Source organism: Harpegnathos saltator, unplaced genomic scaffold (genome assembly GCF_003227715.2).
Source record: "Harpegnathos saltator strain DR-91 unplaced genomic scaffold, Hsal_v8.6 scaffold507, whole genome shotgun sequence".
Taxonomy (NCBI): domain Eukaryota; kingdom Metazoa; phylum Arthropoda; class Insecta; order Hymenoptera; family Formicidae; genus Harpegnathos; species Harpegnathos saltator.
The window spans coordinates 272,843-290,000 of NW_020230324.1; the positions used below are offsets into that span (position 1 = coordinate 272,843).

General features: G+C 45.8%; 1 protein-coding gene across 1 annotated transcript in view; it reads left to right on the top strand.

Moving 5' to 3' along the window:
• The window catches only part of mthl1 (adhesion G-protein coupled receptor methuselah-like 1), a 241,606-nt gene that overhangs the window by 84,951 nt on the left and 139,497 nt on the right, over positions 1 to 17,158 (top strand). Inside the window, exon 4 of the mRNA XM_025302624.1 lies at positions 13,937 to 14,015. Within this exon, the coding sequence (XP_025158409.1) occupies positions 13,937 to 14,015 (79 nt within the window). The remainder of the gene's footprint in view (positions 1 to 13,936; positions 14,016 to 17,158) is intronic.

Genomic DNA, 17,158 nt, shown 5'->3' on the forward strand with positions numbered 1-17,158 from the left:
AAAAATGGAAGAGCAAGACGTGCACTTCAGACATATTTTATTGTATTATTTCCGAAAAGGCAAGAACGCATCGCAAGCACACGAGAAGTTATGTGCCGTATACGGGAATGAAGCCTTGAAAGAAAGGCAGTGTCAAAATTGGTTTGCCAGATTTCGTTCTGGTGATTTTTCATCGAAAAATGCTCAACGATCTGGCCGTCCAGTTGAAGTCGATGAGACCCATATCAAGGCCATTATCGCGGATTCAGATCGTCATAGCACAACACGTGATATTGCAGAGAAGCTCAATGTATCGCATACATGCATTGAAAAAAATTTAAAAAAGCAAATTTAAAATTTTGAATTTTCATTCTTATTTAAAATCCGCAATCACTTAGTTGCCAACCCAATAGTAAAAGCGGTCGTGATGAACGGCCTGTGATCGCTTGATTCACCTGTCTGTTCACGTCTTACCGCTTACCTTATTCTGTGCGCTATTGGACCCTAAGGACGCTATTCTGTGGCCCTAAGGGCCACTGGACACACGGGGGAAAGCTTGAACAGTAAAACGTAAAGCAGTAAGCAAATCGAGCGATCAGAATTGATAATTGTTCTGATGCCCAAAAAATATTCAACTGTGATTGCTTGATTTGCTTACTGCTTACGTCTTCTTGCTTAAACTTATGACTAACGACTTGTTGTAGAAGTCTCTTTAAAGGTCCGAATGCGTAAAAACACTTTAGCAATAAGACGTAAGCAATAAGGGAATCGACCAATCAAAATTGATTATTCTTCTTACGACTCAAAAATATTCAACTGCGTTCGACTAATTTACTTACTGATTATCGCTTAAGTTTTTCTGTGTGCCGGGCCCTTATGACTGATGACTCGTTGTAGAAGGCTCTTTAAGGGTCCAGAAAGACTTAGGCAATAAGCGTAAACAATGAGGAAATTGACCAGTCAAAATTGATCATTTTTCTTACGACTTAAAAATATTCAACTGCGATTGGCCAGTTTACTTACTGATTATCGCTTAAATTTTTCTGTGCGCCGAGCCCTTACGACGGCTCGTTGTAGAAGGCCTTTTAAGGGCCCGCACACACAGAAAAATTTAGGCAGTAAGCGTAAGCAGTGAGGAAACTTGCCGATCAAAATTCATGATTCCTCTTACAGCCCAAAAATATCCAACTCGGTTAATTCGCTTACTGCTTACCTTTTGCTGTCTAAGCTTTTCTGTGCGTTCCTTCGTCCATCGCGTTTCTATCGCGTTCCACGACGCCGACTGATTGACTCCCGACAAACATAACAATGACACGCGATATGATCATTTACAACACCAACTATGAGATTGACATTTTTACAGCGCGCAGTGACGTCATCACAGCCTCGCTTGCCCTCCCCTCCCTCCACATCTCGCTCCCAGAGAGATGTACCGAAATATTCGCAGTCGTTAATAATTGCTCGAGCGATCGCGAGCGCACTTAGCGACTAATTAATCGGTCGATCGCGCGGAATCGCGGCGCTCTCCTCAACGTCACCTACAGCGAGCGCGATTTCACGAAAATCGCCACCGCCGCCGCCGGTCCATAAAATCCTAATAGCAATTATGCGCGCCATATTTTTTTTTCCGCCGGCGCGCACACGCTCCTTGTGGACCGCGAATAGTCACGTTCGCACTCACACCGGATTTATGCCGGCCATGCATTTCCAACGCGCGAGTCCAACGCGCTCGCGCGCACTCGCGATACGTCAGTTTTATTGCGTGCTTGATTAAATCGGTTTACGTATGGATGCTGTATTTAGCGACGATCCACGATCGCGCGATATTTCGAAACGGTAGTCATTCCGTCGCGCTCCGGCATTTTACACCGCGGCAGGTGCGCAGCACGGCGCGACGCGGCAGGGGCGGAGAAGCGCGGGGCTGGGGGAGCGGCGGGGAAAGGGAGCGCGCCGCGGTTGTGGCCGGATCGATGATAATTATTAATGTTGTAACGAATCGCCCGCCGATATCGCGCGTCATAGATCATACGCGCGCGCTGTATATTCTAAATTCGCCCCTCTCGGCTGTTCTCTTTCTCTCTCTCTCTCTCTCTCTCTCTTTCCCTCCCTCTCTCTCTCCCTTTTTCGACCGACTCGCGCTCGCGACTCGTTTCCCCGGTACTCGATAACTATTTATCAGCCTCTCATCTGTCGTCGCCGGTTTCCGATCGGCCCGACGCGAAATGTCCCCCGCGTTCCACACTGATAATTGGATATCGCAAATTGGAAAGGGTCCAGAGAGAGGTGTGGCGGAAAAATATCCGCAGGAAGTCGCGCGCCGAAGAGAGGAGAGAGGGAAGGAGAGAGAAGAGAGAGAGAGAGAGAGAGAGAGAGAGATACAAGAGCGAGCAGCAGTTAGTATCTCAGGAAGATCTCGCGAAATTCCCAGGCCGAAGTTTCTCGCGCGGCTCGCGGAATTTGATAGCTCCGACCGAAAGCGCGACGATAAATGTGTTTGCTCCGGTGCTCTTTCTCGCCGTGGAAAACATAAGACACAATATTTCCGGCTCTCCGCCGCCGCCGCGTCAGTTCCGCGCGCGCAGAGCGCGGTGCGCGGCTGAGTCGCTCTCTCAAACTATCATATTCGGTTGCAAAATATCGCGCCTAACGAAAATCCGCCGGTCGGCGATATCGCGCGTGCGTTTCATTCGTCTTCTCGTTTCCGCTCCGACTCACCTTCGCGAGCTTTCTCGTTACAGCGCTCCCGCTCCCCCCTGCCGGTAATTATTAAATATCGCGCAGCGCGCACAGCCGCGGCAACGAGCGAATATTTTTCCAATCTCAAGAGTTTTGCCGTTAACATCTAACGAGAGCGAATGTCGCGCGCGCGCGCGTCCGCCCCTCCGCTCCCTTCGGCCGCGTTCTCCATAACTATTTATCAGCCTCTCATCTGTCGTCGCCACTTTCTGACCCGACAGTCCGACGTATAATTCCTCTTCGTTCTGAAATGGTTTTTGGCGCGAACGACACGGCCGTTCGTTCCTACCGGCGCGAGCTACTCCTACGGAATTATCAGTGTTACATTGCGCTCCGACAAAACTTCGCCCCTCCGGCGGCGCCGCGTAAATCACGCGTCGCCCTTCCTCTTTCTCCCTCTCTCTCTCTTTCTCTCTCTCTCTCTCTGTTCCGCGAAAGGATAGAGGATATTTATCTCGCGGGTAACGATCGTAATATCGACGAATGACGCGACAGTCATTAATTCGACGCTTCAAACAAGTACGCTCCCCCCTCCCCCCTCTCTCCTGCTCCTCCGTATTTGTAATCTCGCGCGACGCGACTCTCTCCCGACTCCCATAAATCGCGCGAGCGATTTGGCCGGAATAGTTGAGAGACTTTTATTAGGTCCAGTAGTTAATTCTTTCCGATGAAAATTTCAGATTGGAATATTCTCCCGTTCTCTTGCGGTTTTCAAGTGTCTCGATATTTAACTTTTCGAAATGATATATGGTTTGCTGTTTGATGCACACATAACCTCAAATAACCAACGTAAAGTGTTTACGAATCAATAAAGAGCATATTCGATGCGCGATGCATTTCGCATTTCATTTAAACAAAACCACTTCTGGGACAGCCAAAATAATTTCTGCTGCTTGTGGTGAAAATGTTGTGACCGATCGCACGTGCCGAAACCGATTTGAACGTTTTCGAAGGGGTGATTTTGATCTTCACGACCACTCACGCCCCGGTCAGCCAAAGAAATTTTTGAAGACCAGGTGTTGCAAAATTTACTGAATGAAAATACGGCACAAACACAACAAGAACTTGCGGAAAAGCTGGGAGCAGGTCAGAGAGCTATCTGCGATCGTTTGCATCGTATGGGAAAAATACAGAAAGAAGGGAAGTGGGTTCCACACGAGCTAACCATTGACAACGAGAAACGCCGATTGGCCACATGCGTCACCTTGCGCGCCAAACGACAAAAAAAGATTTTTGCACAAATCGTAACTGGCGACGAAAAATGGATCATGTATGAAAATTCTAAACGCAAAAATCATGGCTAAACCTTGGTCAACCGACAACGTCGACAGCAAAATCCAAACGTTTCGGAAAAAAAGTTCTTCTCTTCTGCATATGCTGGCCCAGAAGGGTGTGCTGCAATATGAGCTCTTGGAACCGGATAAAACCATTAAAGTAGAAATTTACCAGCAGCAATTGATACGTTTGAGCGATGCAATGGAGAAAGAAAGCCATTTACTGGACAAGGCAGTCATAAAGTCCTGCTGCGCGATAATGTTGAACCGCATACAGCCGAAGTCACAAAGAAAAGCATCCTACACTCGGATTTGGAAATTTTCCCACATGCGGGATATTTTTCAGAAACTTGGTTCCATCAGATTTTCACTTGTTTCGGTCGATGCAACACGCACTGTCTCTGATAGGCATTTTTCGACAGTTGACGACGTACGAAATTTCATCGACGACTTTATAGCCTCAAAGTCCATCGAGTTTTTATCGTGATGGGATTCGGCAACTGCCCAATAAATGGCGCAAAGTTATCGACAACAACGGAGAAAATATTTCACTGATTAATCTTGTTCTATTCTATCTTGAAATAAAGATTGAAAATTGTCGAAAATCGGAAAGAATTAATTATTAGACCTAATAAGATAATAGGCGGTTCCTGATTTGACGACGGGTGCGACTGATGCGACGACGTCGATTTTTATATCATAATATGATTTATCATCTATTATTATTTATTTATTATCATATTCGCTAAACACCGGTAGACATATACGTATATTTGCCGCAGCGCGTAAGTCCACGAAAGATCTTCTATTTTTCATTTTTCAAAATTGTGATTTTGGCTTTAACTCATTTCTAAGTTTATTACACAATACGAAAAAAGTTGATTTTAGACGTAACGAATATTATTCACAATTCTTTTCGGAAACTCGAAACTGCCCTAAATTTGCCAAATTTTTCGATGTACCTTCCCTAGTAATAATCTTGAATTATTAATTTGCAACTATTGAATTATTAATTAATAATTCGTCCCTTTGTTACAAATATAATATTTGTAACTCTATCTTTCACGCATGTCGCACTAACGCACGCTCTTTAAATAAAAAACAAAGCTTGAAAATTTGGCGAAAATCGGGGAGAATCGACTATTAGAGCCGGATAGATCGACTCGAGCGTTGAACCTGCCGCGGAGCCGACCGAGAGGAGCGAGAAATATCCTCAATATCGTTTCTCGTTTCTTTCGTTTGCGTTCAACAGTGCGCATCGAGGTGCGCTTTTCCGCGGGCGTAACTTTATTCGCGACTCCGTCGCGTCGCGCGACGAGCGGCGCGAGGCTTTTTCGGAATTAAAGTGGCTGGCGAGAGCATTTCGCGCGTTCAGTTGGCCGCGCTCGCTGACCGATCGCTCGTCCCTCGGGGTCGTCGCCAACTTTCGTAATTCATTAAGCGTGTAATGTCCCGCGAGCACGAGGGATCCGCGGGGCGGCGCGCTCGTCGACTCCAATTCTAACCCCGTGTAAATCAAGACGGTGCGTAATAAAGCCACTGTGATCCAATTACGAGCGAGCGACGACGCGCCGTTTCGTGGTGTTTAACTTGAATGAGCGACTCTGAGGCCGCGCGTGATACCGACGCATTAGCGTCACTTCCTCTTTACACGGCGTTGATTTAAAGGAGAGATACTCTTTCTCTCCTTCCCCCCTCTCCCCCGTTGCTCTCGGTGCAAGCTCTTTCACCGCGTGTAGATCCCTCGCGCGACTCCGGCCATCTTTCTAAGGCAATCTCCGCCGTTCCGCTCCCCAAAAGCCCGCGCGCAGGCTTCTACTAGGAAAACATCCTCGCGATAAAAATTCAAATGAGAACACTCGAAATAAATGAGCGGGCTGCCCTTGAGAGCAGCGGCCATTAATCGCGCGTCGTTCACTACGTCGTCGTTCAGGCGCAATTGTCTCTTTCGTTTTCAAGCCCACGCCGAATGATGGAAAAACGAGCCCGGCTCGTGGAATCGACTCCGCGATTAGACTCGCAGGATTTAATTAGGAGCAGCCTCCGCGACGCGCGCGGCAATAACGTTAGCTCTGCCTAAGGGTGCGGGGTGTCGTCGTCCCTCAGAGCAATTAGATGTACTCTCCGAGAAAGAAAAAGATAAACGACGGGTCAACCCGTGCAATCTAATTCCGACCCCATGCAAATCGAGACCCTTAACTGGCTGACGTTTCAACCCCTTGACACTCACCCTCTATGGCTGGCGCCATAGGGTCGTACACGTAACGCCGCGGCGCCTCCTTCGACTCTGTGTACAACGTGACTTAAATTAACCCCAGCTGCCTCGCGCTCGCGCCCTGCGTTCGCCTCCGCCCCCTCCCTTCGTCGGCCACCCCCGGCCGTCTCGCTCCGGCCGCGTCTAAGAGAGCCAATTTTAACGAAAGGTCCCCCGTCGTAAAGCTCACGAGCTGGGGAAATCAGCCCGGTCCGCGGAGAGCATTCGATTACCGGATATAAACGCTCGCGCGCTCGCCGGCGAACTTTTCAGGCTCGAGGAAACGACGCGGCAAGTTATGATCAAAAGGAAGGCTCTCTCGGGAGCCTTTCTTTTCTTTGTACCGCGCGTGCGGGCGCGGCCGGGTGAATTTGCAACGCGCGTTGCAACAGCGCTGAGTTCCGCGCGTTCTCTCCCTTTTTTTCTTCTAATTATGTCGGACTATTATCGGCTGTCGGCTGTTGGCGTTTCGGAAGCCGCTGGAAACTGCATCGCGCGCGTTGCATCTGTCGGCCGTAATTCGGGCCGCACGCATCCGCCTATGTTGTTAGTCACACAAATCCGGTAATAATTAAATTAATAATTACATAACCGTCATAATGCTCTCGCATTGTTGTGACACTGACTGCCGTGTTATTAGCCGCCGATTATTATCCATCGGTTATTAGCTCGTCGCTGCGTCGACGCGACACCCACACGCACGCACACGTGCGCACGATAATCACAAAGATACGACTCGATCGCGTGTAATCGGCGACACAATGTTGCGCGACGTCTAAACTTAAGACGCGATCGCTGCGTGCGATTGTTGGCCAACGTCGCAAGTTTCGGTTGGGTTGTTCGGAAAGTAATTTCTTTTTTTTTTTTTTTTTTTTTTTTTTTTTTTCCAAATGAATCGTGTTAGTTGCCTTTTTAATCTTTTGTGGCGCAGGCGGACATCCAGAGAGGCCCCACCTATATTCCGTCAGTTTTATATATTTTATAAGCAGTTTCAATGATCGATTTCTTAGCGATTATATTTTTTAGCTTCTTAAGATCCTAACTAGTGTAAAATAATTGTGATTACTTATAAATTCTTTAAATTTATTATTGCTAATAGTAAATAAGCGAACACAATAAAATGTTTTTAAGAATAAATGTACGGCAAGGCGAAGAATTAACTGTTTTTATGTGCGAATTAATACTGAGAATTAATAATAATCTGGGAAAGGATTTTTTTGGGGCGTAGATTACGAATCCGTTGTCAGATTTTAGAAATTTAAAATAGCGGATCTCCAATATGGCGCACACAAAATTAAAAATTCAACCAATTTCCGTAAAACTAAGTATCTAGGGTTTTCTTCGCTCGCTGATTACGAATCCATCATCAGATTTTCAAAATTCAAGCTAACCAATCTAATATGTCGGACGGAAAACTTAAAAAAAACTTCAATTTCTAGAAAAACTGATATTGAAGGGTTTTTGGGTCGCTAATTATGAATCCATCATCAGATTTTCAAAATTCACGATGGCTGATTCAATACAGCGAAACGAGAATTTTAAAAAACCCAAATTTCCACGCCATTTAGAATTTTGAAAATCTGACAACGGATTCGTAATCAGCGACCCAAGAAAACCCTAGATACCTAGTTTCACGGAAATTGGTTGAATTTTGAATTTTACATCCGCTATATTGGATTCGCCATTTTGAAGTTCGAAAATCTGACAACGGATTCGTAATCAGCGACCCAGAAAACCCCTGGATACAAAATTTTATAGAAATCAGTTAAAAGGAAAATTCGTGGCTCAAAGGGTTAAGCAGTTAAGCTCATTCTAAACCAGAAAAGCATTTTACATTTTTACAAAATGCACATTTCAAGTTTCATTTGAGAAAAAAAAGTTGTTTTGGAATCTGTCAAAGTTGTTTTTGTTCGGCGTCGCGTCAAAAATGAAAAACCAACGTGAGCGTTTCCGTCACATGCTGCTTTTTTATTACCGTAAAGGCAAAAATGCAGCGCAAGCAAGAAAAAATTGTATGTATGGAGAGGATGTGTTGGAACAAAATGGTCAATACTTGACAGAATATAACTTTTCTTTTCATTAAAAATATCGTCTTTTATTTTCATGCAACAAACCGAAATTACTTTCTGAACAACTCAATACGTCGCCGTCGAGAGAGAGAGAGAGAGAGAGAGAGAGAGGGAGAGAGAGAGAGAGAGAGAGAGAGAGCTCGGTCGTGGACCTGCAAAAAATGCAGGAACAAAGCGGTAATAAATGTACAGCGCGGAGCTCACGAGCACACGTGACTTATTTCCGGCTGTCTAGTGGAGAACGTTGTATTTCGTTCGGTCATAAGATCTCCTCTCTGCCGACTTTGGGGACACAGAGGAGAAAAGGGAAGAAAGGGAGTAGGACGGAAAAAGAGAAAGAGAGAGAGAGAGCGAGCGCTCCTCCCGGAAAATAATACGCTCCTGACACGCGCACAAAGAATATCCTTCCAAAAGCGAAATACATTCCTATTCCGGTCCCGACATTCCTCCGGCGCGCGGCGCAAAGCTCCTAACGCAGGATCGTCTTTTTATCAAGCGCGACTTCTTCCCGTTCCTCCCCCTCCCTCTCCCTGTCCAGCTCGTGTGCGAGCAAGCTCGCTCGACGCGGTCCTCTCGACGACATAAATCATGACGAATGCGAAAACAAGCAGCGCGCGTTGTACTTCTAAACATCGCCGGCCCTTCCGCGCGCGCGATTTTCCTCCGCGCGTCTCCCGCACCCCTTTTTCTCTCTGGCCGCTCCGACCGACAGACCGACCGACCGACTCCCCCGGCGCTAATTCTAACAAAAGGACCTTCCTCTCGCGGCAAGTTCCGCCGGGCGTGGAAAATGGAGAACACAGCGCGTAAACACGACCCGCCCCCGCCGTCCGAAACACGTTGCCGGCGAATTTTGCCGATGAAGAGTGGCGGTGTGAGAGGGAAGGAGAGAGAGAGAGAGAGAGAGGGGGGTCCCTGCAGCCCCCGCAGGTTTCGCCGGTCGAGAAAGAGGGTGCGTGAACGGCGGGAGACGCGCGAGCGCTCGACGATCCGCGGATGAATGTCGCCCGAGTTATAATTGCAACGAGCCGTAATTAGTTTTGGAAATTTAATTATTTCCGCGCGGTCGGACCGCGCGATAAATGCCGTCGCGCGGCACGAAGCCTCCCGGCGAAGAATTATTTGACGATTTCCGCCGCTCACACCCCCGCAGCGCGCGTTAATCTCACTTGGGGGGTGACTTGGGGCGTCGGTCGCGGGCGATTCTGTGTAATTGCGAATCGTTAGTCCACGTTCCGCGCCGGACGGACACCGCGCGTTTCACTTGGCGACCGAAACCCACCCCCCGCGTCCCGCGAAAACGACATCCCACCCCGCGATCTAGCGAAAATGCGGGTCTGTCGCATTGTCTCGCGCTGCGTAGACGCGTGTTTATTCCCGAGAGGAAAAACGCTCGATATTCGAGCCGCTCCACAGTTACTTGCCGTCGGAAATTATAATCGCGATATACAGGGTGTGTATAAAAAGGGTTCAGGATTTTTAAGAAAAATAAAAGAAGATCCGGGTAAACATGAGTCGAAAAATTCATATCGCCGGAGTTGTGAATAATTATTTATCTCAATTAAAGCAAGCGACAAGAAATGGCAGAAATGTATTGCCAATACTTCACCAGAAGCGAGTAAGTCATGCTCTGATTCAATTTTATTTCTCGACCAATGTTTATTAGAGGACTTTCTTCCTAGCCTATCTATCTGCCCTTAACTCTTCGCCCCTTAACCCTTTGCACTCGAGGAATATTTTCACGTTTCCTTCCGGCGACTCGACAATTCTAAATATAATTTCTAGATTCCTAGAAGAAGTACAAGAGAGGATCTTTATTTCCTTTCACAGTAGTTGCCGCAAATTCTATTGCTTGATTGCTTTCTGTCTTTGAATTTTTATCATGCCAGCAGAGCTGGCATTCCGAGTTGCCGGAATAAACGTTCATGCCAGCTGTGCTGGCATTCCGAATGCAACGGGTTAAAGTCCTGAATTCTTTCTTTTAAACAGCCTATAATCGTAATGAGACCGCAAGTCGAAGATAATAATCGCAATCTGCGACCGGACCGACCGCGTCGCGACGATCCGCGCCGACCTTCCACCTCGTCGCTCGTCCGAGTGCCGTCGAGTGTCTCGAGAGACGCGTGAGTTTCGCTTCCGCGTGTGGACACTCGACTCGCTCACGAGAGTCCGCAATGTCGCGCGGCCATAAATCGCCGGAAACGCAGATACATCGATCAGTCGTGAGAGTCGCGGCATTACCGCGGTGCGCCCGATTAGCGATATGAATTCTTCCGGCGTGTCCGCGCGCGACACCGGCGCCCCCGCCACAAAGTAAAAGTTCATCGAAGCCGCCGCGTCAGACGCGTGTTTACGTCGCGATTTCTCACCGTTTCCCCTCCGCATCCCCTCCCCCCTCCCCCCATCTTCCTGTCACATCCCCTCCCCCGCGTCTCTCGCGCTTTTCATCGGAATAATCGCGAGCGAATGAGCGCGCGGTGGGGCCCGATTGAGCGATAGATAACGATGAGTCACACTGCCGTCACACGCGATTTATTCATATTTTCCAGTTGCGAGCGAGAAGAAGTATTCTCTAATTGCACGTTTGTCCGACGCGGGCCGTAATTGACGGCGCGAAGGCGCGGAGTCGCCGGCCGGCCGGTTCCAACGGTTTCTCATGCGTCAGCCCTCCTTGCGTCGATCCTTGAGGCGCTCTTACGTAGGACGGCGCGCGTAATGCATGCGCGTTGCGCAAACGTAGAGAGTCGGTGAAGGCAGGCGCAGCGCGCATAAATTGATATTACCGCAAAGAATCCGAGCGAGCGCGTTCGCTACTTTCCGCCGGTCGCCGCTTATCGCGCTCGCGACTCATAACTGGATAACCGGGATTGCATAAATCGTCGGATCGGTTCAGGTCACGCACGCCTGGCCTGCACAATCGGTCGCGCGCGCTTGTTGTATTATTAATAATAGAGACGCTTGCTCTCTCTCTCTCTCTCTCTCTTTCTCGCGCGCGCAGCATTGGCGCTTCAAAATTTTATCCCGGCCGGGAGGAAACGTATAAAAATTCGCGCCCGCATGTATATATGTGTGTGCACGCGTATTTTATTATAAACCAATTTCCAGCGTGAATATTTTACGTTTCGCGAAATGCGCTGCATGCGTAATTAAACTCTGAAAGATTAAACGTTTCCATCGTTATACGCGGTAATGCAACGATCAGAGCGCGATCGCAATTGTTTTAATTGCGGCATAAATTCCGCGTTACATAACGTAAAGCTAAACGTAAGCCGCTGATATGTATACCCGTATACCCGAGCAAAAAATTAGGGCCATCCTCGCGATGCATAAGGCCCCGATAAGGCTGAAAGTAGGATTCCCTTAAAAGGGATGCCTCATTACTATACCACGTCAGACACCGAGATGAATCCTTTAGGAATACTTTAGATTTTACGAAATAAGGCTTTAATAAAGAAAACTGATGAGGGCCTTAGAGGAATTTATTAGGGATTTAGTCTTAGATGTAATAAATTAGGCTTTGATAGAAAAAGCTTAGAAGGATTTATTAGAGATGCCTTAGATTTTACGAAATAACGCTTTAGCATGGAAAACTAATGTGGGCCTTAGAAGGCCTTAGAAAGATCTTTTAAGGATGCTTTAAATATACAAAATCAAGTTTTGTCATAGAAAATTAATAAGATCTGAAGCGTGTAATAAAATTGTCATAATTTATTATTGTTTTATTATTGTTTGTTTTATTAGGTATGCGCTCTGTCGTCTGGTTCTTTTAAAAATTTTTAACCGCAATTGAAAGTAAATTTTATTAGTTTTATTAGCTGCCATATTCATTAGTCCCTTCCAAGGATTTTTCTAGTATCGTCTTTATTTTGAGATGCAGCAAATCTTGATAAAAACAGTAGCAAGATTTTTATGTGTAAAACATACTATATTTTATTGTAAAGTATGCTATATTTTTAAAATAAAAAATTCTTGTTATATACCAATAAGGTTATAAAGAAATAAAGAGATTATAAATCTAAATTTCTTGGAATGGAAAGAATAAATATTTGTACTCGAGCAGTAATCAAAATATTTCCTCATAAGGCCCTTATAATATTGCCTTATAAGGACCTGTTAAGCCATTTGTTACACATCTTGATGGCCCTTGTCTTCCTATTCCTACTATGGCCCGATTAATGTTAGAGAAAAATAATCAGGCCCTTACCAGGGCCCTATTAATTTTTCTCCTCGGGTACCGTTCACATATACTCGCGTGCTCTTATTAAGGATATCATCGGCCGTTTGTGCGCAAAGAACGTCGTTTGACGCGTTCGCCGTCCGCGGCGTCCTGCCTCTCTCGATCAACGTTTTCGGAAATTAATGCTCCGATTCTCTCACGATGCCGACGACGGCTACGGCGGCGGCGGCTTGCCGCGCTCATTGTTCGAATTCTAAGGGCAAACACGCCGTTAAAAATTTATCAATACGCGGCCCACGCATATTGAAGCGATATTTCATCCCTCTCGCCGTCGGGCCTCCCGGCCGCCCATGTTTTTGTAATTTGGCACGCTTCCGCATTTTTATGCGGTGTAACGCGCGGCGCGGCCCACGATCGATATGAATTAAAGGTTATCGAGAGCCGGGAAGGAGGATACGGTGGCCTTTTGTTGCTCGTCGGCGAGAGTCATCGCCCCGGCTGACTGCTGGGATAGTTTTGTCTGCAACGATTCGGAAAGTCGGAGTGTGCCTCCTGACGTTTCCGTCTCTTCATTCTTGCGCCGCAAGAAACGATCGCTCCGCGCGTAATTCTCGTCTTCATTAGGAGGGAGCGCGCGGATTCGAAGGATGAATGCGGGCGACACTCTCAAAAATTTATAGACACTAGCGGTCGCACCCTCTTGGCGACTTTTCAAACGGATCCTTACAAAGGCCGTCTCCGTCGCTCGTTCGCTCTCTCGCTCTCTCTCTCTCTCTCTCTCTCTCTCTCTCTCTCTCTCTCTCTCTCTCTCTCTCTCTCTCTCCCCCCCTCTCTTTTCCCCCGAAGTTTTGTCTGGCCTCTCGCGTGTGGCACCCTCGAAATTCACCCCTCTCTGCAGGCGCCGGTTTATGAATCTTTAAGAAAGCATCGGGGCACGCGGAGAACCAGCGGAGCGCGGTCTTTGTTCGGCGAGCTCGTTTACCCGTTACAAAGTGTCTGGGATCTGTGCTAGGAGTCGGGATAAATGATTAAAGAGGGATCGCTGCTTGCCGCGGGATTTACGAGTGCTGAAACAATGCGAGATTTCGCCATTGTTGCGCGTGCACCGTGTGCGGCCGGGATACTCGACTGCTTCTGGGGGATGCGCTCCGGTGAGAGTACTTAACGCGTATGAAAAATAAAAAGCTCCTTCTCACTTCCTCCTCACTTCCTACCGGCGCCGGTCATTAGACTTCATAGATATTTGCGACTGACAAACTGCAAAGTTCCTCGACATCGCGTAATATCTTTACGGAGAGTAAAGCCTTCCCCCTCACCCCTTCCCCGCTCGCCCCCCCCCTCTCTCTCTCTCTCTCTCTCTCTCTCTCTCTCTCTCTCTCTTTCTAAGTTGCTTTAAGCGTTCGCAAAGCCATCAATAACGAGGCCTGTTTTCTTGTTATGTTTCCAGCGATCATGGCGCATTTCTTCTTCCTGGCTGCCTTCTTCTGGCTGAACACGATGTGCTTCAACATCTGGTGGACATTCAGGTATGTCATAACTTGTCTCCCGTCCTCTCGCTATTTTTGCAAGAGGTGACCGACCGACTGTGTCGCCTGAAAATGCGGCTAGGAAAGCGTACACTTGACGAGTCTGTAAAACGGAAATCTGTCGCGTAGGTTAATAAGAGGTAAACGACCCACTTATTGACCCTTTAAAACCAGCAAAGATGGTTATTCTTTATTTATGGGAGCAACACGAGAAATGAAATTGATAACAGATAGTTCTGTCGCGCGAATCAAAGTTTTCCGCATAAGATACACCTAATTTGCAAGTGAATAGATTTAGAAATTATAATAAAATTGTTTACTTAAAAGTAGTCCACTGCTGGCGTTTCTTTCTCATGCTGTTGCAACATAATCTCATAAACAAACTTCCGTTTTGTACAATTTCACAAATATCAGCATGAGAGAATATTTCTTTAATATTATATTTCTATGTAATATGAAATGAAACGTTACTTAAATAATTATAACATTCGTATGAGATGATACAGAGCGTATAAAAAGTACCGAGACGGCGAAATATCTCGAAAACTAAGCATTTTAGAAAAGAATGTTTGAGACAAAAGTTGTCTCAAATTTAATTGGTGCAAAAAGATGATATAATAAAAAATTGGGATTTCCATTCAAGAAAAATAATGATCAGTGAATATCAGTGAATGTGGCGCCATCTATAAGCAAAATGATATAAGTTATGTAAAATAAAGTTTGTTTGTGTATAAGACAAAGTTGTTTTGTGTCCTCGTTGAAACCATACAATTTTTGTCTAAAACGTTTCTCTCTAAAATGCTTAGTTTTCGAAATATCTCGCCGTCCCCACGCTTTTTATACACTGTACAATAAATACAGGAACACAGATTTTAATGCGTAATAGACTTCACGGTCAGTAAATAAGACATAGCCCCGAATGCATTGATCCGCCAAATTTCAGCAGGAAACCAATTTCGGCAGAAAAGTTCGGCGTACCAGAACAAACATTTAGCTCTTTCTGAATCGTACTCTACTTAATCGTACTTCTAGAGTATTCTATTCTCACATACTTATAAAGATTCGTAAATACAACATGACTCGCGCTAGACAAGTCTCGTGAGAAAAACGGAAAAAACACCTCCGAAGCGTAGCTCTGTGTTTCAATCGGGAGATTTGACGATAGTTATTCATTAGAAAAATGTCTGATTCTCCGCAACTGAGAGCGGTAGATATCGCTGCTCGCCTTATCGATAATCGATGTGACATTTTATGCCTAGGAAAATTACTGAAATTAAAATATATTGAAAGGATCAGTAAGCCCGTCAGGGTCAAGAAGTGGGCCGTTTACCTTACGGCCGCAAAAGCAGCAAAATCGCTCTTGCAGCATCCGAGTAGAAAATAAAATAGAACGCAGTGTTCCGTAACTCCGGCCGGAAACTTTCCTCACGAATATTAAGATCTAATTCGCTTTCCTGACGAGCGAGGACTCTCGCTTGCGAAGGCGTCTCTGAAAATATGAATTTTTTTTCGGAGTATACGGCTCTTCAACTGCATACTTCGACAACTTAACTCTACGCTTCTCCTTTACTTGTGCATTTACACGACACGAGAGAGGAAAACTTGCGATACAGATTAATGGCGGCTGCTGTGTCCTGCGTCCTGTAATCCGTTCTTCGAGTCGATTTTCAACCTTCATCGCGGCCAGACGCTAAATAGCAGGCAAAAAAGTACGAATTAGTCGCAAAATTTACTAATTAACCGACAACGAACGGCACGTAGGATCATTTTTCGAAGATCCTGAATATTTCGAGAGCGTCGCTCGGATCTTGACTTTTCTTCGTCATCGGATGTGTTCGTCGGCTGATTAGCCACCAACGAAGGTCGTTGATTGCCGCGGAATGACCTCGCCCCTCTCGCCGCGATGTCAATTAGTTTGATACTTCCGCGCGGTGCGGAATTCGCGTCTCGTTGACAATCTCCGTCGTGCAATTAAAATATTTCGTCTGCTATTGAAATATTGAATCGGCTCTCGTCGGCATCGCGCTAATTCACGCGTGTTCGCTCGTCGATCGAATTGTATCTCCTATACGCGAATGTCAATGTCAGCGTCGACGGCCGCGCCGCGACGGAGCATCCGGAGCAGCCACGGAGGACGAAGGACGCAGGACGTCGGGACACGGCCAGATGATGGGCGAAATGCATCCATATATTTCCAGATGTGTGAAATATTTTGTTGTGTCTCACTGTTTTGTTTCACTTGGCAAATTTCTAACAAGAACGTAAATCCATATCAGAGTCGTGAGACGCAGATTTTACTGCAACGGCGAATCAGTAAGTCCGTTTGCGCAATCAGTCTCGCAATTCGACGAACAAAAATCAGTTGATGAGTCGCTGATTGTCCATCGAGTAGTTTTTGTTTCACACGACAAGAGATACCGAGATAACGCGTGTGAAGATGTACAGTTAATTACCGCAAAAGCTATTATCAAAGAAAATCACGTTAGTGCTGTCACGGGTGAAATTTCATTCTGATATACATTTTTTTATTTTAGAAATAAAAAACGTCAGGCAAGTGCAGTTAAATGTTTTATTATTAGTGAGTAATAGATTAAAAGTAGAGAAGTTATTGTTCGCGAGAGAGAACTTAACATTTCGTAAGAACGAAACAAAATTCGCAGGCCGGTATATATTTTTTTGTTTTAGAAATAGAAAAAGTCGAGCGAATGTAAATAAATGTCTCATTATTATTATTAAATATTAGCTGAAAAGTAGAAAAGTTATTGTTCGCGAGAGAGAGAACTTAACATTTCGTAAGAACGAAACAAAATTCGCAGGCCGGTATATATTTTTTGTTTTAGAAGTAAAAAAGTCGAGCGAGTGCAAACAAATGTCTCATTATTATTAGTGAATATTAGATTAAGAGCAAAGAAATTATTGTTCGCGAGAGAGAGAACTTAACATTTCGTAAGAACGAAACAAAATTCGCAAGCCGGTATATAATTTTTTGTTTTTGAAATCAAAGAAATCGAGCGAATGCAAATAAATGTCTCATTATTATTATTAGTGAATATTAGATTAAGAGTAGAGAAATTATTATTCGCGAGAGAGAACTTAACATTTCGTAAGAACGATACAAAATTCGCAGGCCGATATATATATTT